Source organism: Drosophila busckii, chromosome 3L, assembly GCF_011750605.1.
Source record: "Drosophila busckii strain San Diego stock center, stock number 13000-0081.31 chromosome 3L, ASM1175060v1, whole genome shotgun sequence".
Classification (NCBI taxonomy): Eukaryota; Metazoa; Arthropoda; class Insecta; order Diptera; family Drosophilidae; genus Drosophila; species Drosophila busckii.
Genome location: NC_046606.1, coordinates 1 through 24,361, shown reverse-complemented (window position 1 = coordinate 24,361; position 24,361 = coordinate 1). Strand labels below are relative to the sequence as shown.

The following is a 24,361-nucleotide window of genomic DNA, read 5'->3' as shown; positions in this document are numbered from 1 at the left end:
CATTTCTAACATACACAACAATTCCAAATTTGTCACAAATTCGCCCTGAGGCTAAATTCTAAAGTTAATCCCAGTTGTCATCCTTAACATGGGCTTCACAAGCGTCCTGGAGCATATCAAGGATTGGACAGTGACACATGTGCGCACATTGTGGTGGGGTACTACGCCCAAGTCCAGCGATCATGACGATGGTTCACAACCCAAGACGGAACATAGGAGCTTTCCCAATTTGGGTGAGGATGTACATCAGGTGCTGCAGACTCCAGAGTTTGAGCATGTGCTCAATTCGGTATCACCGTTTTTGCTGGCCAGCTTGGGCGCCTGGCCAGGCTATTGGCTATACAGAGGCTTTGACTATCACGCCCATAGAGCACATGTGCCCCTGCCCATCTACATCAGACAGGTAAGTAATCCAGTCCTAACTATCTATTTCTGTATCTTTGGTTCTGTGTTTTCATAATTTAGACATTTTATCAGGCCAAGCTGGTACAGTTTGCCATTATTGCAGCGGGCATTATAAGCTTTCTGCAAAGCCAACATTCCGAGCACATTGAGTCCATTAAAAATAAACAGCTGTGAGTTAAAAGCTACGAGATGAAATTTGGCAATAGTTACATAGGCACTACAATGTTTGTTTAATAAATTAAATATTTATTCTTATATGTATTATTATTACTAGCTATAATAAATTTGCTTAGTAAGTTGCTAAGAAACTTAAGCTGCCTTTTTGTTGGCTTATCGATGGTATCGATAACATAAATAAGCCTAAATAAATTCTAGCTTGGCCATTAAAATAGTTTTTCTTGTTGGCCTACCGCAAGCGCCATACAGATAAATGGATCTTTAAGTACAATGCTTCTTGTCTCACCTGTATAAGATACATGCTGTGGTTGTTTTTTTTTTTTCGTTGCAAACAATACTAATTATACAGCAGCCAGTTGCTCAAAATGCATTTACGTTCTAGGTTGGACTTTTCAGTCAGTCTTAGTAAATCAGTATCTTGCAACTGCACTCTTTATTCATTGTAAGTTTCTTTTTTCGGTTGTTTATTGCTCTGCTCTACTTAGAATAGAGCTCAGTTTTTTATGTTGCTGCCAGTCTATTTGCTTTCGAGTTTAAAGTGATTGTTTTCAATTAAAAGGAAATTTGTTAACTTTCCCGCACAATGAAAATAAATTGAACATTTTTTTTTATTGCAGCTTGGCAAATGTCAAACTTCACTAGCGAAGCCTTCTCCAGCGCATTTTCTCTTCGGTTTTAAAAATTTTCACACTGGGCTGCTATCTTATTGTACAGTTTTATATAGTCGGGCTATATAAAGGCCAATAGTTAATCAGCACATAACACAAAATGTAGTTGTATAAACTCAGTTCAAATTTCTTAGGGATGGTTTACTCTATACAAATTTAACAGGCAGCTGTTTTTTACTTTATATTATGGTCCTTTCACTTTTTACACTTGGTGGAATTTTTAATTGTGTGCTCTAACATGCCTTTACAGGTTGTTACGTCGCATCGATCAAACAATTCAAATACAAACTCAATACATAAGCAGTTAAGAATGCAAGATATTCACACACCAATATGTCTTTAGGGAGTCGTAATTAATTGTTGTGTATACATGCGACCGGATAATCGCAGTTTCAATTTCCAGTATTTTTTTATACAATATTTACACTTTGCGAATTTACAGCGGTTTAGCAATCGTTGTTAATTTTTTAAATTTTTATTAATAAGTTTCATTTGAAGCGTAACATGTTGCACGTTGCGTCGTTTGTAAGAGTTGAGAGCGAACTGTATCTCATGGAACGTTTTTACCGTTTGCTGTTTACAATTTTCCAAATTACCATCCAACGTGTGTATACTGTATAGGCAGAATCGAACAAGTCTCTCATACAGTATGAGCAGGGCATGTTTGAGTTCGAGCATAGCAATACTTTCTCGATTATTTGAAATTTCACTTGTGTTCCATACAATTCTTTTTAATTTATAACAAACTATTAGTTTAATTAAATTGATAAGTATTTTTGTATTAGCTGAAGTGGCATCATGGGTATCAAATTACTTCTTGATGTCAATTATTAATCAAGAAATTTGTTTCGAGGTTTTTTTTTCAGAAGCTAAAACTTGTCTATAGATAAAACAAAACGGGCAAACGATTTTAAGAGAGTTGCTAAATTCACAATGCAAATTGCAGCTCTTTGCAAATTGTTGTAGCAGGTTTTAAGCTCTCAGAGTAACACGAACTTAAAAAAAAATTAATAAGAGCGTAATAATTAATACCGACCAAAAGACCGCCTAACTAAAAAAAAAAAGCGTTAATAGAGCCGAAAGTCAAAAAATAAGACAAACAGGAAATATTTGTTTTGTGCGTACAAAACAATATATGGTTGGTTTTAATTGAATTTAATCGACAGTAACATAAAATGGACTGCGTATCACTGACGCCCATGCTGTTGTATGTTTTGTAGGTGTGGTAAACCATCAGCGGATAGTGAAGCAGATATTGTTGTTTAACAATTTAAACGGACATAAACACGGATCTCAATGTCTTGTCAAAGCACCCTTTTCTTAAGCCTTCGGAGCTTAAAAAACTAAATGAAAAGGAATCTCTTACTTACTGCAACAATGTTGCTGGTGTGATCTTGGGGCTCGACAGCGTGATAAATGCACAAAAAATCAAAAATAATAATAATAAGAAAACTAAAAAACCTGCAATCAAGCAGGCAGAAAAACGAAAGTGAAACAAAAGCGCCGACAGATACTGGACGGAACGAGCATTCAGCGAAAAACTTGCAATTTCCATTTTAATACGCAACAACTTTCTGCTAGGGGCAGACCAGAGAAGCTACAAACAAACAGTCACACTCACAATCACAAACAAGTTGCTGACTCTTGCATTCCCCTTGATTTGAGGACAGATTGGCTTGGCTAGAGCTCAATGGCATACCAAACCACTGAGACGCCCATGAGACTTACAACAACAACAAACATCAGACGAACTGAGACAACGTTGTAGACTGGCTTTAGAGGAGGCATCTCGTTTGGGTTATGTCTGTTGCTTGATTCGAGCAGGCATCCCATGATGGGACTGTAGATGAGGGGTAGGGCACTGTGCGTGGGTATGTCATCAGCATAAATTTTACATCGCATTCATCATAATTTTCATTCATTTAATTTCTGTTATAAATTGTCTGCGGTCGGCAATATAAAATTGGCAATACAAGAAAAAAGGGCGGTCTCAATTAACTGAGATTCGTTATTCCTTATTTTATTTTTGCATCTGCAGCTGACAAAGCAGTTGAGCGAGCCAAACGGGCAATGTATGTATATAGTACATACTGATAACTTGTTCTCTATGTGGGCTGTACAAGTCTTATTTATAGTAGATTGCGATAGTTTATTTGCAGTTGGAAAACAAAGCAAAGTTACTGTAAATTCTATGATACAGAAGATAATCTTTAAGAGAATATTGAGTTAGTAAAACCTTCATACGTAAATCTTCTTATCCCACTTAAAGCAATAAAAAAACAAGGCAGACAAAAAGGAAAACTGATTTAAATATAATTAATCAACTCCAATGCTTAGCCTTTTCGCTTGAACTTATAGTGGCAACTGCAGTTGCAGCATAAATGACCAATACAATACAGACGCCCCGCAAAAGTAATTACATAAAAGAAATCACAAACATAGACAAATTAACAAATGCAGCAATCGAGCCATTGGATAGGCGTGTACAAAAGTACATAATTTAAAAACTATTATCTATTTACATATGTATGTATGTATGTAAGAGTATGTTGTGTGTTGTACAACAAAAATATTGTCGTTTTCTATATAAACACGCACCATAGAGACATAGATTGTAAAGACTTGCGTCTGAACGTCTCGTCGCAAGTTAAAGATCGTTAGACCCGACAACGACTCAGGTAGAAGGGATAAGACAATAATGTTCACGTGAATCTTATGGGCGAGCGAACTCTTCGTATGCTCATTAGTGTTTTTGGTTATTTAAGTGTAGTTGAAAGAAACGTGTAGCAATGTTGCAAAATTAGAAATAGGAAAATTTATACAGTCTCTGGTAATAGACAACAGCACAACTTCCTGCTTGAAGGAGCTTAGCATTTTTTATATCGACTTACGCAATAATTTCCTTTTTATAGTAAAGCAACTTACCTGTGAAAGGAAAGAGAGAGATAGAGAGAGAGACATATTAGTCATGTTTAAAATGCATTCCACAAATCGATATGATAAAACACTATACAGAAGCCTCTAGCGAAATATGTACGTCGGGCATATATACATATGTACATATCTATATGGATGTAAAAATGTTCATGATAAAGCAATTTCCTTTGAGTAGTTTTCTTCACAACAGAGACAAACTCCAGGTTTTCTTTACAAAACAATAAAAGGGTCTATTCATTTCTTAATTTTTCTGAACAGTTAAACAATTGAACAGTAAAACAATAAAGCAGTCAGTTGCTCACTTGCTAAGCTTTGAGTCTGGTTGGGCGTCAATTGACAGCTTTGACACTTTTTTTTTTGTACTCATTTCTTGTTTTAGCTTCAGTTAGATTTTACAATACATCAACGCGGCTTTTGTCACGTAACACACCAAATTGACCATTAAAATATTCCCTTGTGGCTGCACCCACCCACATTCCATGCCTAATAGCTAATCCCTATACCCAACAAGTAAGTCTACTCATAATAGTGCGAAATGCAACGCTATTATTCAGTCAATAGATACATATGTAAGTCTAAATATAGCTTAGCGCCAACTTAAAAAACCTTTAAAGCTGCGTACAATATTACCATCCCACCATGCGTCTTTTTAATTCGTGGAAGCGTTATGAGCTTTTTTAATGCTTACAGAATTTTAAATCATTTTTTACTCATTTCAATTTTTTCCTTTTCGACAGTGAACAAAAATTTAAAAAAGGCATTTTGAATTTTTAGAATATCTATTGATCGTTACTTCTTCGTTATTATTGGCTGTACCAACTCACGCCAAGTGAAAATCCGAAAGTACACCCAAAAAAGCAATGTTAACTCATTTAAATGTGCTTTTGAATTTTATATGAAAAGTTTGTAAAGGTAATTTTTTTTTGGTTTATTGCCTTATAAACATTTGTAATTTGTAAACAGCTCACGTGTGTCATACGACAATGAATTTGATTTCTTTTCTCTTTTGTAGCTTACATAGAAAAGGTTGTGAAAAATACTCATAGTGCAGAAGAAGTAAAACCACATAAATAAACGTGTCCCAACAGCACGCTATCGCACGAGAGCTGCAGATGTTTGTTGTTGATTTTAGGAACAGACTTACATAAGTTAATATAGTGTGCGTTTAGCGTCCACTTGAAGTAGAATACATAAATTCTATGACAAAGCCTATCTTCATATTGAAGTTGGCACACGTCCAAGAACAACAAGATGCGGCCCATCCTTCTAGCAAGCTTGTTGGCGCTGTTGAGCTAGACACATTCTCATAAAGGTGTGTCGATGCCATTCTTATTGTTATTTGTTATGCTGTTTTATTTGTATACAAATTAATTGTCAACTTATATGCAAATTTTCATGTAATAACAATTCAGACAGAAGACATTGGCATTCCCTAAGCTCACTATGCGAAAACCAACTTGTTGCATGCAAATGATTTTAAGGCGCGAGCGCAATTTTCCACCCACGCAACCAAGTACATACATACATATGTATATACATAAATTTAAAACCCGCTTGCATGTAAACTGGTATGAATAATAGGGGTTCTAAGGGACTTCAGTGTGCAGAATCCAATCGCAATTGTTTAAATTAGATATTGAATGCTAGTACTAAAAATATTTAGTTGGATTTTGATTAAATATCTATCTTCACGTTACGCTTTCAAGATAATGCTACAGAACTAGATAGCAAATTAGCGTACTTCCCCTACTTTTATGTTTTCATAAAATATGATCTCGTCAAGCAAAAATAATAAATTCAATGCGACTTGTGATTTTTGAATTGGAATCGAATTTTGATACCAATCAAATTTCTGAGCTACATTTGGATTGAAGTTACTTTAATAGCAGCGTTTGACAATTCAAATAAAGAAGCACAAGCTGAGCTACTAATATAACGTTGGCAGACAGGCCCATAACAATCAAAATTATCGCAAAAGAGTCACAGACTAATGAATAAAAAACATTTACGGGTATTTGATAATATGACACGCATTCATATATATGTGAAAAGGTAGACTTTAAATTTCGCGATTGCGAGGAGAAGAAAAGCGAGCCCTAAAGTAAAATTATTATCACAACTGAAATATCTTGGAACGCACGCAAAGTCTCACTACTGTAGGTTTGCCAATCGGGTGTGGCTTCGTGCCAGTACAATTCATTTAATTAGATTCTTTATTATCGAATGTGGGTAGGAGTAAGGGGTTACCATGACATCGCTTTTGGCCTATTTTCTTTTTTCGCACTAACCTCACTGCCAAATTGACAAAACACACATTGCCTACTTTTTCTATTGACACAATTCAGGCGTTACCACAGCAAGCGCTTAATAATATCTAAACAAAATACATATATATAATTTACTTGAGTAACATAGCTTGTTGTTACCTAAGGTTAATCAAAATTCTTCAAGGTCAATGTGAAAATTAGTTTGGAATTATACAACATGGTGTTGACTTATAATAAATGTGACCCTTATACAAGTATATACATATCTACCGCTGAAAGTAAGAAATCTTATGTACATTTTTTATATGTAAATACATAAAACAGAAATACAAAACAACATTCTTGTTTAAAAAAAACGCACTTGTGCATTAAATATAAAAAGAAATTTTTAAGAATTTCTTCGTAAATATTTTTATTTTCCGGGTGACGGAAGCGAGTGTCTTGCCAACTTTTAAACCATTTTTCTTGACGCTTCACGTATACAAATGTATAATATTTAAAAGAGCAAAAACCCAACAAATTTCTTTATATATACTTTCGATATTATTGTCGACCGTTGAGCTGCATACAAAATTTCAAATCATTAATTCTTACTTATGTACATACATACGTACACATGTACGAAACATACATACATATATACGTATTGACTGAGCAATACCTGAGCTGCATATACAATTTGGCCTCAATTGGAATAAATGAAGACTACTTCTAAAATATATTTATATTGCAAAATTAACAAGAACGCATTAAAGTTGGACGCAGCCAACTTTTTTATATTCTTTAACAAGGGTATTTGTAGAACCTCATGATAAACTTTGCAATTTTATAAAATTATAAAAGTGTGAAATACAATATAAAGGCTATTAAGCATCGGCGCTTAGCAACAAAACATTACGTTGAGGCAGGCAGCTGTATGTATTCATATTTTCTGGGACTTCTCAATTTAAGATGTGATGCGCCTAAATATAGAAAAGCTGCATTCAACGCCGTTGTCCAGTGTCACCATTGAAAATCAAAGAACTTAACCACAGCAAGAAAATTGAAATAAAAGAAATATTTATTTTAACCGCTGACCCTTAAAAAGCAATATTTGACATTTGTGCTCAATCGTAATACATTGTAACGTGTATAATGAGAAGAACAAAAAGGAAAGCAAATGCAAAGCAAATTAAACTACACACAGCAAATCACAATTAGCTGGTTAGAGACCAATTCTCACTGTGCTCACTGTATAGTATGGTTTATTTTATTATAATGGATTTTTTTATCCTGCCAAAAAAAAAGCACTAGTTTTTAAAATTATAGTTTTCTTATCAGCGGACTCCAAACTAAACGTTAAATGATTTAGTGCATTACATTAAAAAAATGTATGTATAAATCTATGTACATGTATGTTTTTCAGCCATACATATAGTAGCTATGTACATATATATGTAGCCGACAATTCATTTTTAGACAGCTGCAGACTCAATGGGAACTGTCGAGATTAAAGGCAAAAAAAATCAAACGAAAAACAAATAAATAGAACTAATGTTGGCTATATGTAGTTAAAAATACATAAGCGCAAGAGCAAAGCAATAAACTATACAATATATACTAAGTACATATTCATATATACATATACATGTATAGGTATTAAACGCAATGTTTAGTTAGAGAATTGGGCTGCTCTTGTAACAGATACATATGTATTTGTAGAATCTTAAGCGGATGTCCGCCCAATCGAAAGTGTTACTAAACAAAATATAGACTGATTTGGGCCATAGACAAGAGGCAGTACTTACACTTATGGCGCGTACTGTAGGGCATTTAAATGTGCCAGCTCCAAAATAAGAAGTTTGTTAAAAATGCCGACAGTCGTTAGTGCAATCTTTGTAGAATTTTTCACCTGACTTTTTGGTATTGTTGACTCGTTTGACCCGTTGTCACAGTAACACACCCGTATGGTTTTATGGCAAAACATGCTACAGTAAAGTACGTAAAGAAAAAAGGAAATCTATTGATTCCCCTGTTGATGTTAAGCGTAAACGAAGTCGAGTTGTCTTTCGGTGTTGTGACAACGCTTGGGCATTGTTGACAATCCAATTAGCGCAACAACACAAGTTAAAAGACACAAACACTTGGTTAATCAGGCCTTATTGAATTTTTATACTCGTACTCCAATCCGGTCACTTCTTGCCAACGTTTGCAAATTTTTAAAAATATTTTCTTTTAAATTAGTATACAATAAGCATGGACGGTGCCAGCAACGACTGTCAGAGCCACGGGGGGAAAAGTTGTACGGAAAACCTAAGACGCGACACGCACGGGCACACAACAAAAGTAAAACTGAAACTATACGGGCAACTTGGACGCTCATAGGCCTGATAGCCCACTGTGCTCGGTTCTCTCTCAACAAATTTTGGTAGGGAGGGGCAGCAGAAAATTCTATTTTTTGCTTCAGAGCAGCCATAAAATGACTCAAGAGCAAAAAAGAAATGTTACTGTGTGCGATTTGTTTACGCAAATACAACTACAGCTGTTCATCAGTGAAAGGGAGCTTGTAAACGGGGTATGTGTGTAAATGATAATGAGAACGTCTAAGGAAACCCGGAGATGTCAAACAATTGGCGAATTTTGTGATTGTGTCAATAGGGAAATTGCATAAGCAAGCGTGGCACTCTGTTTACAAATGTATTTTAGGAATATATATGTATAAATATATAAATGGTGTGTGTGTGTGTGTTGTTTGACTTTACCTTGACAAATTTGCTCCGCCGTACTCTTGTTCTTCCAGCTGTCCTTGTCCTTGCCAAACTCCTAATGCCATGCAACTCGACGCGCGTATATTTGCTTTTTATACTTTTATACACTTAAACAGGCACTTTTTTAAACTATACAACTTATTGGCGCCAGTTGGTGCCCACATCGCGTTTTTTTTTTGTTGTTGTTGTCGCGCCTTGTAATACTAAAACCCTGCTTGCCGCTCCATAAATGTAAAAACGCCTAACTTACCTGCATTTCATTTCCTGGCGATTCTATGCACACTACTTTACGAAGCAAACGCTAATTTAATCACTATTATCAACAATTATCACAATTTTTTGTTATTAAAAACTCCCCAGCAAGCACAAAAGCCCTTAATATTTGAGCAACTGTCATCTACTACAATAGCGACTGAAACATATACCAGCTGGCACTATTGATTTATTATCGATAGCTATCGATGTTGTGTGGTGAGTTTTGTACTTTTGTATTTATTAATAAATAAAAGAGCGTTAAAATTTACTTGTCTAATGAATTGATTAAGCTATGACACAAAGGACAGGTTCTATGGCGTGTTATTTCCATAGGTGAGGCGCAGTGGTGGCATGTGGAGCATATCCATATATTGCTGGTAGGATGTGTTATGGGCTTACCAGATGAAATACAACCCGGAAAGCGGGCACCGCACTCTAAACATGAGGGCAAATTGTCAGGAACATGCTGGTCACATGCATAGCAGGCCACACTATCTACCTTATTATCTTCGGGCTCGTTCTTGGTAAATATGCTCACCGCCAGCTCTTCATACTCCTGCTGGGTCTTCTCTGGCAAAAAACTTAATGATTCCAGTTTCATAAAAGCTTTTGAACAGGTGCCAAATGAACGATCTGCGCAGCTGGCCAAGGCCAATAAACTATAAATATCCTCCGCTGGCAACACATCGTCGTAATCTCGCAAACGCAATGCGGTTATCACTGCACTGTGCATAATTCCAAATCGCAGCTGTCGCTGCGCCAGCAACATGTAATGATAACCCTCTGCACAGTGCCAGATTCGCTCAATGCAAGAGGAATCTTCCAAGCTAATAGAGTCCAATAACGTGTTGCGATCAATATTATAGTCCAACTGTGACACAGACAACGACTTTAAATGAATTTCCGCCAGTAAAGCGGCCAGTATATAAATCTTTTTAACACGCAGCAACGGGGAACGTTTTTCTACCTCACGCTCGGCCAGCTTGCATAGCAGACGGGCTGCATCCAAATAACGTCCAGCCTTGCGCTGCAGCTCTATTGCCTCGGATAGGCGTTCTTCCTGCAGCAGCTGCGCCGCATGCTTACTAAGCAAGGTGTTCACCTGCGGCATTTGGTAACGCTGCGCCAACTCCACCGCCTGGCCCCATTGCCGTAGATTCACACAGGCATTAACTGCTGCCTTTTGGTCACCAAACTTCAAATAAGCCTGCACTGCCTCAGAGCACATACCTGAAAGCAAGATTCAAAATAATAAAAGAAGCAGGAGCAACGGAAAGGGTAGCGGCTTACCCACGGAGGATAGCATATCTGCCAGCTTGGTGAGCAGTGGACTCTTCTCTGGGAGCTTTTCGACGCACTTTTCGAGCTCATCAAACTGTTCCAAATGATAAAGCGAATCGATATAACCCTCAAGGTAATGCGACTTTTCGTAGTATTCCTTGGCACTCTCCCAAGACTTAAGATTAGCATAGTGATGACCAATCTCACGCCACGCCGTTTCCATCTGTTGATCGGAGACCCCAGAGCCGCCCATACGATAAAGCTGCACCACACGAAACCAATCGCATAACATCATTCGTAGCTCAATGGCCAAATCACGGCGATCCGCTTCCATGTACAGCTTCTCGGCCTCATCGAACTCTCCATAAAACGCAGCAATCTCTGCCTGTTGCAACAGCTCTGACTTAATGTGACGCAAGCGTTTGATCAGCTTTATGCCTGGATAATTGGCACAGCGTACAAATGCATTTTCCGCTGTGTCCAGTTGCAGTTTCTTTAATGCCGATTCTGCCAGCAAACGCCAGAGCCTCGGATGTGGATTATCCTCTATAAATTGCTTAGCATCCTCCAGGCCCACATGCTCCAGCAGATCATCTGTATCGCGTAGTGATTTGACACGCAATTGGATAATGTGAGCAGAGCTCTGGATCTCACCTACACTTATAATGTCGTCCAACAACACGCTAGTAATCTCCAAATCCTCAAATGTGCAAATGTATCCGGAGCACGAAATAGGCTCCTCGGGATCATTTCCGCGAAAAATGTACATGCGAGTTTTCTCCATAAGTGCCAGCAGAAGCGGATTATCTTTAGCCCAGCTGACAGCCCAAACATCTTTGCGCTCTACGCGACTAAAGTTTAGTTGAGTCTCCCGATTATCGTCTAGCTCCAGCAGTGTCATGACGCCCACATGGTCTATAATAGCAGCACGACTGAAGGCAAGAAAGAAAGGATGAGTAGGAGCCAGCCAATGCACACTAAACTTACGTGGAATTACAATTGATGGCCAGCTTGTGCACCTTGGCATGCAGCGTGTGGCGATTTCGCAGCGCCACAGTCGCTACGCTATATTCATTGATCACGCCCGATTCGCGCGCCACCAATAATAGTTTCTCGGATAGCGCCAAGGCACAAATTGGGTCATGAACGCGTCGCTTTTCGGCATGCATTAATAGATCCTTGGCTAAATCTACGCCCGTAGGCACATCATCTATATGGAAACGCTTTTCTTTACGCGCCTTGACACCAGGCAAATTGGAACTGCTCTTGGGCGTGTGATACTGCCAGATCAGTATCTCCTCTTGCGAGGCTATTGCCACATAACCCGAGTTAATGCCCACAAAGCAAGGCTTGATGTCCGTATATTTGGCTGGAACATAAGTTATTTTAAAAAAAGTTGCAGTTCGTAAGATTAAATTACACTCACAGTCCACAGTCGTTCCAATGGAATTACAGAGCAACAGCTGATAGACATGATCATCCTGACCAGGTGCCCGTGCCTCCAGCGTGCTCAAGGCTATCTCCTTGATATTACTGCTTACGCATTCAACACCCAGTACACAGTGCTCATTGCTGGCCGCTAGACAAAGTGTTGGCTCCACCTCCTTTAAAAAGCTTTGATTGGTCACAGTGTTCCAGAATGTAATGACATTCATGGGAGAGCTAACGGAGCTGCTGGTGTTGCTAGTATTGCCACTACTGCTGTTCAGAAATACTACACTCTTCTCAAAGTAGCACCAGGTGTAGTCCGGTCGTATGTTGGCGAAGTAGATAAACGAATCCACGGCCATGGCAATGCGCAACGACTTTCCTTCCCAACTTAGAGAAGTTATATCGCTACCAGGCACTTTGAGCGTGCGATAGAGCTGTCCAAACGGTGAGTAAAAGCAAACTTGATTCGTATCCCGCAGTGGCGTTGCAGGCTCCAACAAAGTGCCACAAATGGCCACCACGCTGCCATCATGACTCCACTTGGCGTCTACATTACGCATGCACGTGTCAAATGTAGTTGGAGCTAAAAAAAAAATACAGTAATTAAATAATATTAATTTTAAACCGGTTGCTCCTACCATCGTCGTTTTCATTGCGCATAATTTGTACCTTCCCGTTCTCATAGCAAATGGCCAGCACTGGACGATAGCGGCTATTGGCCGTGACTCGTCCGCTGTACCAGCTTATGCTAGCAATACGCTGCACGCGTCCACTAGAGCCAGAATTTGAGCTCGACCCCAGCGTAATGCATTTTATGCTTAGCTTCATCTACAGAATGCAATATTGTTTTTAAATGTAATTAAAGTCTTGTGCCTTACGTACTGCAAAGTTGCCCTGATTATCATAGAGATGACACTCGCCATTTGCTAAGGCAAAAAGAATAAGCCGGTTGTCTGGACTCCATTGCACACCCGTCAGATGGGTGTTCTTTAGTTCCTTCCCAAAAATGCGATTACCATCGACTGAGCCTACTATAACTGCTCCATCCTCGTAGACAATACAAATCTTAGCTCCATCCGAGGTCCAGCTCATACCGGTTACAGTGGATTTCTTGCGATCGTTAGTCATCTCCTCATACCAGGCGCCTTTATACATCATCCATACCATAATCACGCCATCCGTATCCGAAGACGTAAGCTTCTGTTGTGCATCGTTCCAGGTGACTACCTTCACAGATTCTTTGTGACCATCCAGTGTCTGATTCATTGACAAGTTGGACACGGCCGCAAGACCACCTTTACTGGCAGCTATAATAAAATATGAGTATACTTTTATATTTTATTTTAAATTAATACCTTGATCCAATTTAAGAACCTTAAGCAAGCCCTCACTGCCAGCCACTGCTATATAACCCTCTTCCTTGTTCCAGGCAATGCAATTGAGTTTTACATTGTTTGGTATAGCAATCTATTAACAATATTTACTTTGTTTATTATTTTTACAAAATTAAGAAATACTTACTTTTTTACTGAGGTACACAAACATTTGTAGACCGTTTATTGTTCTTCACAAATTTATCTAATAGTTTTTCACGGTATGTTTTGCACCTGCTTCAATGAAAATTGTTGTCATAGTAACCTGTTGGTTTATTTTATTTAGTGGCGGCTTGTCGATTTTAAAAAATTGTAAATCTGTAAAAAGGACAGTTATACTTCATTTTAATTTTAAAAATAGATTTGTCAACAACAACAATTATTTTATTTTTCCTTCGCAAATTTTGCTTACTGTACGTATATATACAAAGTTTACGCACGAAATAAGTGCCTCTTCTGATTTGTTTGTAACTTTATCGAGCTTAAGATGAGTTTAATTTCTTGTAAATTTATTAAGAATTGAAAATGTTCGTTTATAAATATTTAACCTTTTATGAATAAAAATGTTAGGTGTACGAATTATAATTAATAATTATTGTTTGGCTGTTTACACACATTAGTATGTAAACGTACATACACACATACATATGCGCTAAAACATCAGCAATATTAAAAAATAAAACATTTAAATTACTTTCTTTATAGCTTTTTATATATTTTCATAAAATAATAATAATAATATAAATAAACAAAACTGATGCTACGCTTATACAAAATTATCCTCCAATCCAATCACAAAGCTAGGCAATGTGGCTAAGAAAATTACCTAAGCTAAGCGGATGCGCTTGCTAAATAAATGATACACTACACATGTGGCCACAAACATATATACTAGTAGAATTAACAGTGAGACGGAATCGGAGCGCTCTTCAGGTTTTAAGAAGATATTTACAAAGCCAGTGAGAAGATTGGCTAACAAGAAAAACGTGAGTCCGTTCATATTCAAGGCTTCGCAGATAATAAACCAAACAGATTTCTCTCCTGATTCTTCCGTCACCTTAACGCCTTTCTCCACGCACTCAATAGGATTATATTCCGTGGGCACCACGCTATTAATAATAAAGTCAAAAACAAATAAGCTGAGCAAAAGCATAGTAATAACTATAGCCAGCATCCACATTACGTATCCCAGATTACATGTGACCCGAGAGACGCCCACAGTATAGACGCTGACCAGTGTCAGAGCCCAACTAAGAAGCGCGAATGAGAGTAGTTGACGCAGTTTCTTTAACATTTCCGCATAACTGAGCAGCGTGTTGGACAACAACCAACGCATGAAGTATATAAAGAACAGATATATGACCACAAAGCCTGGCAGTGCATAGAGACCCTCACGATTGGCGTTCAGCCAAGAGGAGCGGTCAATATCTTCATCCATGACATAGGCGGCATTGTCAGCAAAGCTCAATCCCATCTGATGCACTATCAGTAAAACTAAAAATTAAAAAGATTTTGATTTTGACAAAACTAATCCATATGTAGATGGCGGTTACTCACCTAAGGAGAATGGCAGTAACTGCATGTCGTTGTGGGCAAAGTAACTGATTACGCTACCCAGGAGCTTGGTTAGGCCGAGAATAAAAAAAGCATTCAGATGCTTGCCATATTCGTGATCGTCCTGGCCGTAGCCGATTATAGTTATGGATAAAGTGCGTGCGCATCCGAGCAGTATCAGTGGCAATGCCGATCGTAGCAAACTGCGACGTAAGTCCGAAAAATTGCGCGAGCGCCGAGATACCATAGCCATGGTGGCAACAAACAAACCAATTCCCGTATCCATGAGCTGAGCGCCATAATTCTTGCTTTTACGATAAGGACGATGAAAGCACTCAAAATCAATGGCTAGTATGCATATGGCTGTAATTAAGTGGGTTAAAGCTCGAAGCACAGTAAGAAAAGCCGGACGGGTGCCCAAATCGAACAGATCACGATTTCTAGCGTAAGTCAATGCACGTGTACACCAGATATAAACGATAAGTAACAAAACCATAAACACTACAAAGTGGACGCTATATGGATATGCCACAGTAACAAAGAGTGTACCCGGCACCACAATCAGTGCGAATTCCAAGATGTACGCCAAACTTCTTCGCATACATAGTCGATGCGTTAGGATACGCGACAAAACTATGCCCGAAAAGGTTGTCAGTATGACCACTAAGGACGTGACACTTTGTCTAAACGTCTCATCCGTATGCTTATCGAGGGCCTGTTTGACGCGTGGAATTTCGTAGTATGTGGGCAATTGAACGAAAGCGCTGGCCATGCTGATAGTTAGCCTACTGATTGTGTCAAACCCATTTCCAACTAAATGTTGTACAAAAAATGTTATTGATAAATGTGCCTAATCTATGTATGTTCGATATAGATAAGCCTTCGATTTTGCTAAAATAAACAATAGTAGTTGAAGCAGGCATTTAACAAAATCATATGCCAACTGCAAGAAAATTTACTTCAGATGTGTGGTGCTGCAGCCGGATGCTGCAGCTCTATTGCCTCGGATAGGGCGCTCTCCCTGCAGCAGCTGCCCTGCATGCTTACTAACCAACGTGTTTCTCCGCGGCATTTGGTAACGATGCGCCAACTCCTATTGGCGTAGATTCACACACGCAATAACTGTTGCCTTTTCGTCGCCAAATTTCAGATAAGCGTGCAGTGCCTCAGAGCATAAGCCTCTAGGCAAGATTAAAAATAACAAAAGAAGCAAGCTCAATGCCATGCAGCTCTACGAGTGTACATTTCCAATTTTTCACACCTTTTTAAACTTAACAACTTGTTGGCGCCAGTTGGTGCCCACATTGTGTTTGTTGGTGTTGCCGCGCCTTGTAATATCAAAATCCTCCTTGCTACTTTCATAAATGTAAAAGACTCTTAACTTACCTGCATATCATTCCCTGGCGAAGCTATTCGCAGTACTCTATTAAGCAACACGAATTTAAGCACTATTACCAATATTTATCCCAATTATTTGTTAATGAACATTTCCTAGCAAGCTCATAAGCCCTTCAAATTTTATGATATTTTTACAACTGTCATCTGCTACAATAACATACCAGCGAACAAAAGCTTAACCTATTGATAAACTATTATCGATAGGTATTGAGCTTCTATGGTGAATTTTTTAATTTTGTACATCATGTAGATAAATCAATGGATTATAAGTAAGCGCTCTCATTCTTCTTATTAATATTTATCATTAAATTACTTTCTAACGCTAAAGATCTGTTTTATATTATAGAGTATGTATATTTTTTATTTTTGTAAGCAAAGCAAACTTAATTTTGAAAATCGCCATATCGATGACTCTCAAGAAGTAACGAGTTAGAAAAAATCACTCAGCTCTATCAGAGAACAGCTGTAAGGGCAGCAGCAGAAGAATCGTGAAACGGTAAACTATATTTTGTTTTGATCTTCTAGTTTTAGTCACAGTTTGATGCTATGGATGCACATACACCTGGGTACTATTATCCACCAAAACTGCGTATAGGTCAACAAGATCTAAAATGTCGTCAAGGTTGCGGTTTCTATGGCAACACACAGTTCGACGGTCTTTGCTCCAAGTGTTTCCGCGAGCGCAATGATAAGCAGCGAAAGAAGCGTAAGCACAATCTTAAAAATATATGTGTATATGAGTCATGCTTGTAATCCCCCTCCTTGCAGTTAAGGCCTGCGAGGATGAAGCCGCGCAAAGTAGTGGCGCCAGTGCGGCTATTGGAACTGTAGAACGAAAATCACCACAGCATTTACTGTCGCTAGGCCGCTCCAAGTCAAAAAAGGAAACCGAGGAAGCAAGAAACGCGCATACAATGCCAAAAAAGAAGTTCACAGTGCCAGCAGTGCTGCAGAAAACCCTGAAGAGCAAGTTGCCTGCGGTGGCACAGCAGCAGCCCGCTCGCGTGCCCAGCGCCACAGAGAATCAGTTTGTGCTGCAATTGCGCCAGCTACGCATACCAGACGAGGCAAAGCGTAAGCTTAAAAGCGAAATACAGCATCTGGACTATGAGATATGCAAGTACATCAATTCACATAGCAATCTCAACATCGATGAGCTGTCCGAATTGGTGCAAAACGCATACACAAGATTTGCAGACATTGTACACAACGATGCGCGTTTTGAGATAGCAACCAACGAGGATCGCGATAGTGCAATTGACTTTTTTGAAAAAGTCGTCATGACACAGAATCATAAGTGAGTCATACCCAAAGCATTAAATATATATAGTAAATTAAATAAAGATTTTATTGACTTTGCAGTTTGCTCTTCAGTCCGTACTTCACTACAGATGAAGAATGCGATGTGCAGGTGCAAAAACGAATACGTCAATTGAGTTGGATTACGGCCAAGCATCTGGACTGCAGCATAGATGAGGTGAATGCCGAAGCACGTGATTTAGTTTACAATGCCATCTCTGAGCTTGTAGGCATTGACTCCTATTATTCGCCTCAAGAAAAGCTGCTCTGCACCGTTCGATGTTGTCGCCATATTTTCGAGTTGCTCAAACGCGCAACGGGCGGTCCAGCAAGTGCGGATGACTTTCTACCAGCGTTAATATTTGTAGTACTCAAAGCAAATCCTGTGCGCCTGCATAGCAACATAAACTTCGTCAATCGCTTCACCAATGCGTCACGTGTGATGAGCGGTGAGGGCGGTTATTACTTCACCAATCTTTGCTCGGCCATTACTTTTATTGAGACTCTGAATGCTGAGAGTCTGAGTCTGGGTGCAGAGGAGTTTGCGACACTCATGTCTGGCGAGCAGGCTTACAGCACGCCTTGGGAGAGTGCGCTGCTTGCCTGCGAGAGCCTGCACCTGATATCGGAGAACATGAAGTGCATGGAACAGCTTCAGAAGCGCAATTCTACCATTAGTACAGGCATACAGGACTTTGAACGAGAGCTGATAGAATTCCAGCGCGAGGTAACTGAGAAAGTAGATGCAGCCATTGCCAAAGCACCGCTCAACCTGCTGCCCATTAAGACGCCAGTACATCTCATTAGCCAGGCGCGTGCACACCTCACGCTGGAAGTGGCTACAGGACACTATCAAACAAATCTACTTCAAAGCTCGCTCTCCACCGCAGGCAAGGCGAAAGCACTTTCAACGCCAGACGATTCACTGCTACATCCATCTCACACGCTAGCGCTGAAGGATACCAGCATTAACTCCATGGGGCGACTGTCGCCGCTACAACAAACTGCACAGCAGGATCAGCTTTTTGCATCGCCCATTTTTAATTACACACCCTTCGATGCAGTTTCTCTGTTAGAGGATTCTTCTGAGAATGGCGATATGCCCTTGCTAAGTACCGAGTTCCAAGGCGGGCTTACCAATATCAACTACGACTTTGACTTGTCGGACCAGAGCGGGGAAAACAGCGCTGCGGATGAGTCCAAGCTTAATCTCGATGAATTTGATCCGCTCGCACAACCCAATTTAGTCGAGGCAAACAACTTGGAGCTGGGGACAACAAGAGGCAGCTTGATAGATAGTGAAGTACCTGTTAGCAACGTGCTATTGCCATCGCCATTAAAGCCGGAGGTAACCAACTATCGTGGCTTCTCTAACTTTAATATTCCAAGTATATCCTGCAATACCGGCGACTCAAGCTCTCTTAGCCAAGACACAAACGAAGCGAAGGCAGGAGTTGATAGTCTCAAATAATTGTAAATAGTGCTCGATGTTTACTTATTTAATTAAATATACAAATTTATAGCATTCAATCCAATATCGGCCGCATTTAAATGTTCCCGCTGACCGAACAAGTGAGACGAGCTCAAACATATGCTTCAAACAATTTAGACGAACTCCAACATGAACGAACTCAAACATCGTTTCTTTCGCTCGCACATGTGTATTTATGTTGCTGCACTGCCCTGACACTAGACTTAAACTCAATTAAAATTATAAGAAACTGTAGAATCTAATAAGTTACTTTTGCTTGAACAGTCAACGCAGGCGGGCGCTTATTTATCCGGCCGAACAATGAGATTCGGAATGTTTTTATTTGTTGCCGCCCTGATAGGCGTAGCAGCATCATCGAGCATACCGGCGACTGACGAGTTGCCGCATAATCCTCTGGAACACGATTCCCTGCATGTCAAGCACTTTGATGGTAGCGAACACAACGCGCAATATGACCACGAAGCATTTCTGGGCGCAGACGAATCCAAAAAGTTTGACAATCTTTCGCCAGAGGAAAGCAAGCGACGTCTGGGCCTGATAGTGGATCGCATTGACGAGGACAAGGATGGATTTATTACATTAGCCGAACTGAAAAACTGGATTCAATATACGCAGCGTCGCTATATCGAGGAAGATGTTGGGCGCCTATGGCGCCAGCACAATCCAGACAATAATAAAACTATTAGTTGGGACGCTTATCGCAAGAATATCTATGGCTTCATGGATAATCTGGATAAGGATGTCCTGGAGGAGGAGGAGCACGGTATATAGACATTTCCAATTTAAAAAGTGTTCTTTTTCCAACGGGAATGTATGCCATTGCAGGTATCTCCTACAAGAGCATGTTGAAACGTGATCGCCGCCGCTGGGGTGTAGCTGACCAGGATCTGGACGACAATTTGACACGCGAGGAGTTTACGGCTTTTTTACATCCAGAGGAACATCCCAGTATGCGCGATGTGGTCTTGCAAGAGACTGTGGAGGACTTGGACAAGGACAAGGATGGTAAAATCTCTGTAGACGAATATATAGGCGATATGTACCGCCCATCGGGGGTGGACGAGGAAGAGCCTGAGTGGGTGCTCAGCGAGCGCGAGGCCTTTTCAAAGCATCGCGATCTAGACAACGATGGCTATCTGAATGAAGAGGAAGTACGCCAGTGGATTGTGCCCAAAGATTTTGATCATGCTGGTAGTGAAGCGAAGCATTTGATATTCGAGGCAGATATGGATCACGATGAGCAGCTCACCAAAGACGAGGTATTGGACAAGTATGATGTGTTCGTGGGTTCGCAAGCCACAGACTTTGGCGAGGCACTGGCACGCCACGATGAATTTTAAGTGCCATTTCTTGAGGAATATCCCAACCAATGAATCTCTAGAGAGTAAGCCAAGTTCGGATCAAATGCCAAATAAATTGTAATAATTGTAAGTTAAACATAACTCAAAAGTGCATTATAAAAAGAGACTTAACTTTAACTAATCGTGAAATTTAATCAGTGTTTTCCTAACTTCCGGACTAATTGATTAGCGTTGAGTCTTTGATTGAATTGCGTACACGTCAGCTCACTCCCAGCATCCACACACACACGCATACAGACAGACATATAATGGACACGTCACAGATACAGATATAGACACATATGCAGTTATGTGTAACATAAACATAAATGCTTTTTGTTGTTGCGCTGTTGTGCTCAATTAATTTCCAGCTGCGAGAACATTCCAATACGTATACATACATGTTTCCAAGCGCTGGACGCTGATTTCATTCTTCTGTTTTGAATATTATTCTTAATACATTTTTGCTTTGATAAGCATTTTTGTTAATGATACCCAGTAACCCGCTGTCTTTGTATATACTACATACATATGTACATACAATACATATAATGTCTGTGAAATTAAAGACCTGTTGAAGTCTCTTACTATGCATATTTTGTAATATTTGCATGTCTATGCTTATAATCATATATAAAAATTATAGTAACTTGATATTTTTATATGCTTTATTTTGACTTCCATTGACACATTTATGTATAAGTAATGTATAGTATTTATTTTTTAGACGTTTCTGTATTTTTCTTGGTTTAAATATCAAATACAAACTATGCAGTTTCATTTTGAGTTTTGTTTTTCTTTTAGTTTCTTAGTTGGTTTTGTGTATTTTAAATCAGTACATGTACATAGTATACGAAGGACATTATCTTATACATATGTATGTTTATATTTGCATATATTTCCTGACTATATTGTTTTAAAAAGTTGTTGTGGAAAAGTTGCGTAAGCTGTGTACTTGTGTTTACTACTTGCAATATGCCACAGCTTTCAGATCTCATTGATACTCTTCTTCAACATTTAAATACAGGTATGTGTAATGTATGCTAATTTTAATTGCAATGGAACGAACATTTACTGATCTATCAATTGATTAATCTATGTATTTAAAGAGGCGATTATTGTGGCTAAGAGTCTTCTTAGATACGACTTGTTTTCTATGAGTTTTATACGTGTGTTTGTTTTTTTTTGGTTTTACAACATTAATTTTTAATTAACTTTTAGTTGAAATTAATGCACATGATTTAAAATTAATTTGTATTGAGTTTGATAAACAAAATATAAGAAATAAGAACTAAGACGATTAACAGAATTTTAATAGTTAGTAGAAAATTCGGGTTTTCCCCTTAAGGGACGACAATTTTAACAAAGCAAAATTTACTTTACCTGGGAGAGACCCAGATGCAGCCTGCTACCTTCAGCTTAAATTACATAATTGTTAATAATATTACGTTTTCGACTTGACGACAAATACAATGTTTAGTGGATGTGTATATATGTATGTGTGTGTTTCTGAGTGTGCGTCTTAAAATTAGAGCAGTGCGCATTTGCGTTTTGATTTTGGCTGAAGCACAGGACAGAGCACTGATCTGATGGCCTCGTCGAAAACGGTCTTTAAGCCTTTTTGTGTCAGTGCCGAACATTCCAAGTATTTGACGGCACCAATCTCCTTGGCCATTGCAAGGCCTTGAGGGTAAGTAATGGGCGAGAGTTTCTTGTCGCGCAGCTTTTCAATGGTGTTCTTGTCGTCGCGCAAATCTAGTTTGGTGCCCACTAGAATAATGGGCGTGCTGGGGCAGTGATGACGCACCTCCGGATACCATTTGGCGCGTACATTCTCAAACGAGGCTGGATTGACCAGCGAGAAGCAAATGAGGAAGACATCGGTCTGTGGATACGACAGTGGACGCAAGCGATCGTAATCCTCCTGACCGGCCGTATCCCATAACCCTAAGTTAATGGGCTTAGCGTCGACCATCACATTGGCGGAGTAATTGTCAAACACCGTAGGTATGTATTCGCCGGGAAATGCATTTGTGGTATAGCTGATCAGCAGACAAGTCTTACCAACGGCACCGTCACCCACGACGACACATTTAATCGCCTGCATATTTGCTTGTACTTGTTGTAGTTGCTGCTGCGGTTGGCGTTGTTCTTGTTGTTGGGCGAGTCTATAGCAGATGCTTAAAAACCCTTGTTCTTGATGTTTTCTTTGCAAGTTTTATGGCTTGCGTCCTGTGCAGGAGTCGCAGTGTCGGTATTTTGGCTTTAACTGCGTTTTTAGAGCGCGTCTTGTGCGTTTCTTTTTATTTTTTACAGCAAAAAATAATTTTCTGTGTACTTGCCCTAGAGATGTGCAAAGAAAACACTACTGCCATCGATGCATCGATTCCATCGATTCAATTACGATGTTACTCACACACTATCGATCACAGTCACGATTCTTGTCTAGCTTTTTACCGCTAACATATCGGCTGCATTTCTCATCGGTATGAGTTCGAACCAATTGTTGGACTCATCGGTATGAGTTCGGCTCAATTGTTCCAGTCATCGGTTTGAGCTCGCAATAATTGTTCGACTCATCGGTATGAGTCCACATCAAACGTTCGACACATCGGTATGAGCTCCAACAATACCAAACTAAAACTAACTAAAACATATTGAACTAATATATAAAACTAGCTAACATATCGAACTTATTTAAATATCAGTTTAGTTGTGATTGTCATTCTAGCATAAAATGCTTACAGACATCTAAATACACATTTAAATTCTACAAGTAACCCTATTGTCGCCGCTTAAATAGACAGTGATGAGCAGCTAAAAATTCCAATAACACTGTGCTCAGCACTATTAATCGGCATCGAAATAAAAAATTAACTTACTAACAGCAACTGACAGCACCTAAACAGTGATGAGCAACTAGCCATTCTAATAACATCAGTGTTCAGCTCTATTAATCGGCATTGAAATAAAATTAGCTAGCAAAAACTGCCAGCACTAATACCAGATAATGCCCTGTGTGCTTGGCCCGCCATCTTTATTGCTTAACCAATCAAAACGCCTCATATATATAAATTTCAGAGCGAGCCGATAAGCAGCGAGTAGTTACCGACACGCCATTGGCTCGCCACACCCAACGATGGAAGCGCAGAACTTCAGAAGGCGCACGCTAATCAGTCTGCTGCGAGCCGCCACCGACGCAACACTATCTCTCGCTTTTTCGCTGTACGATCATGCACATGGGACAATGCGGGCACTGTTTTTAATAAAAATAAATACATACTTGCGTCACTTGCCAAAAAATATCAATTAAGCAGGACAGAGCTAAAATAATGGGGGGGCGCAGCGTGGCAATAACAAATGTGCCAGAGGCAAAAGACGACGATGGAAATTCAACGCAAATAAACAAAACAAACTAATATAAAAAAATATAAACAAAAGCATGACAAGGAGGAGGGAGCTGAGGAGAAGCACCGTGGGCTTGTCAAGCAGCTGCGAGATCTTGAGGCCGAGCTGGATGAGAAGCGTAAACAGCGCACGGCAGCTGTGGCATCTAAGAAGAAGTTAGACGGCGATCTTAAGGAGTTAGAGACAACCATGGAGATGCATAACAAGGTAAAAGAGGATGCACTGAAGCATGCCAAGAAGCTTCGCATGGGTAAACTTGAGCTTTTATATCATTATAGGCTGCTTCGAAGCACACGATTGACAGGAATTTTAAATGTTTTGAATAAGCT

The 24,361-nt window shown here is 39.4% G+C and overlaps 7 protein-coding genes across 21 annotated transcripts in view; 3 read left to right on the top strand and 4 right to left on the bottom strand.

Moving 5' to 3' along the window:
- The window catches only part of LOC108599428 (supervillin), a 72,964-nt gene extending 71,334 nt beyond the window's left edge, over positions 1–1,630 (bottom strand). For 5 of the 11 annotated variants that reach the window (XM_017986239.1, XM_017986240.1, XM_017986241.1 and 2 more), the window contains exon 1: positions 869–1,371. In XM_017986239.1, coding sequence (XP_017841728.1) covers positions 869–883 — 15 coding nt within the window. In that variant the 5' untranslated portion in view covers positions 884–1,371. Of the gene's footprint in view, positions 1–868 lie in introns of all 11 variants that reach the window. The other 6 variants (XM_017986246.1, XM_017986244.1, XM_017986245.1 and 3 more) reach the window with 4 other exon arrangements.
- On the top strand, positions 67–660 carry LOC108599434. Of its 2 annotated transcripts, none has more exons than XM_017986260.2 (2): positions 67–403; positions 478–660. In XM_017986260.2, the coding sequence occupies exons 1-2, from the start codon at positions 89–91 to the stop codon at positions 577–579; spliced, it is 417 nt and encodes a 138-aa protein (XP_017841749.1). In that variant the 5' UTR covers positions 67–88; the 3' UTR covers positions 580–660. The 2 variants fall into 2 exon arrangements, with proteins under 2 accessions (XP_017841749.1, XP_017841748.1); XM_017986259.2 differs by having other exon boundaries at positions 466–660.
- Positions 1,631–9,679: 8,049 nt separating the features above from the next.
- On the bottom strand, positions 9,680–13,778 carry LOC108601149 (WD repeat-containing protein 35). Of its 2 annotated transcripts, none has more exons than XM_017989078.1 (8): positions 13,690–13,778; positions 13,524–13,635; positions 13,051–13,475; positions 12,807–12,996; positions 12,164–12,751; positions 11,725–12,106; positions 10,747–11,669; positions 9,680–10,686 (listed from the first exon to the last, which is right to left on the bottom strand). In XM_017989078.1, the coding sequence occupies exons 1-8, from the start codon at positions 13,711–13,713 to the stop codon at positions 9,722–9,724; spliced, it is 3,609 nt and encodes a 1,202-aa protein (XP_017844567.1). In that variant the 5' UTR covers positions 13,714–13,778; the 3' UTR covers positions 9,680–9,721. The 2 variants fall into 2 exon arrangements, with proteins under 2 accessions (XP_017844567.1, XP_017844569.1); XM_017989080.1 differs by having other exon boundaries at positions 13,051–13,463.
- A 524-nt stretch (positions 13,779–14,302) lies between these two features.
- LOC108599012 (phosphatidylinositol-glycan biosynthesis class W protein) lies at positions 14,303–16,606 on the bottom strand. 2 transcript variants are annotated; one of them, XM_017985790.1, is made up of 3 exons: positions 16,482–16,606; positions 15,099–15,458; positions 14,303–15,035 (listed from the first exon to the last, which is right to left on the bottom strand). In XM_017985790.1, the coding sequence occupies exons 2-3, from the start codon at positions 15,379–15,381 to the stop codon at positions 14,368–14,370; spliced, it is 951 nt and encodes a 316-aa protein (XP_017841279.1). In that variant the 5' UTR covers positions 15,382–15,458; positions 16,482–16,606; the 3' UTR covers positions 14,303–14,367. The 2 variants fall into 2 exon arrangements, with proteins under 2 accessions (XP_017841279.1, XP_017841278.1); XM_017985789.1 differs by lacking the exon at positions 16,482–16,606 and having other exon boundaries at positions 15,099–16,007.
- Positions 16,607–16,859: 253 nt separating this feature from the next.
- LOC108600800 (rab5 GDP/GTP exchange factor) lies at positions 16,860–19,469 on the top strand. 2 transcript variants are annotated; one of them, XM_017988582.1, is made up of 5 exons: positions 16,860–16,958; positions 17,019–17,199; positions 17,262–17,790; positions 17,856–19,265; positions 19,316–19,469. In XM_017988582.1, exons 2-4 carry the CDS (start codon positions 17,040–17,042, stop codon positions 19,261–19,263), a joined length of 2,097 nt encoding a protein of 698 aa, XP_017844071.1. In that variant the 5' UTR covers positions 16,860–16,958; positions 17,019–17,039; the 3' UTR covers positions 19,264–19,265; positions 19,316–19,469. The 2 variants fall into 2 exon arrangements, with proteins under 2 accessions (XP_017844071.1, XP_017844072.1); XM_017988583.1 differs by having other exon boundaries at positions 17,868–19,469.
- A 48-nt stretch (positions 19,470–19,517) lies between these two features.
- Positions 19,518–20,762, top strand: LOC108600801 (calumenin). Its single transcript, XM_017988584.2, has 2 exons — positions 19,518–20,047; positions 20,110–20,762. Exons 1-2 carry the CDS (start codon positions 19,585–19,587, stop codon positions 20,622–20,624), a joined length of 978 nt encoding a protein of 325 aa, XP_017844073.1. The 5' UTR covers positions 19,518–19,584; the 3' UTR covers positions 20,625–20,762.
- Positions 20,763–21,285: 523 nt separating this feature from the next.
- On the bottom strand, positions 21,286–22,973 carry LOC108598501 (ras-related protein Rac1). Its single transcript, XM_017985172.1, has one exon. The coding sequence runs from the start codon at positions 22,729–22,731 to the stop codon at positions 22,153–22,155; it is 579 nt and encodes a 192-aa protein (XP_017840661.1). The 5' UTR covers positions 22,732–22,973; the 3' UTR covers positions 21,286–22,152.
- Positions 22,974–24,361: the final 1,388 nt, after the last annotated feature.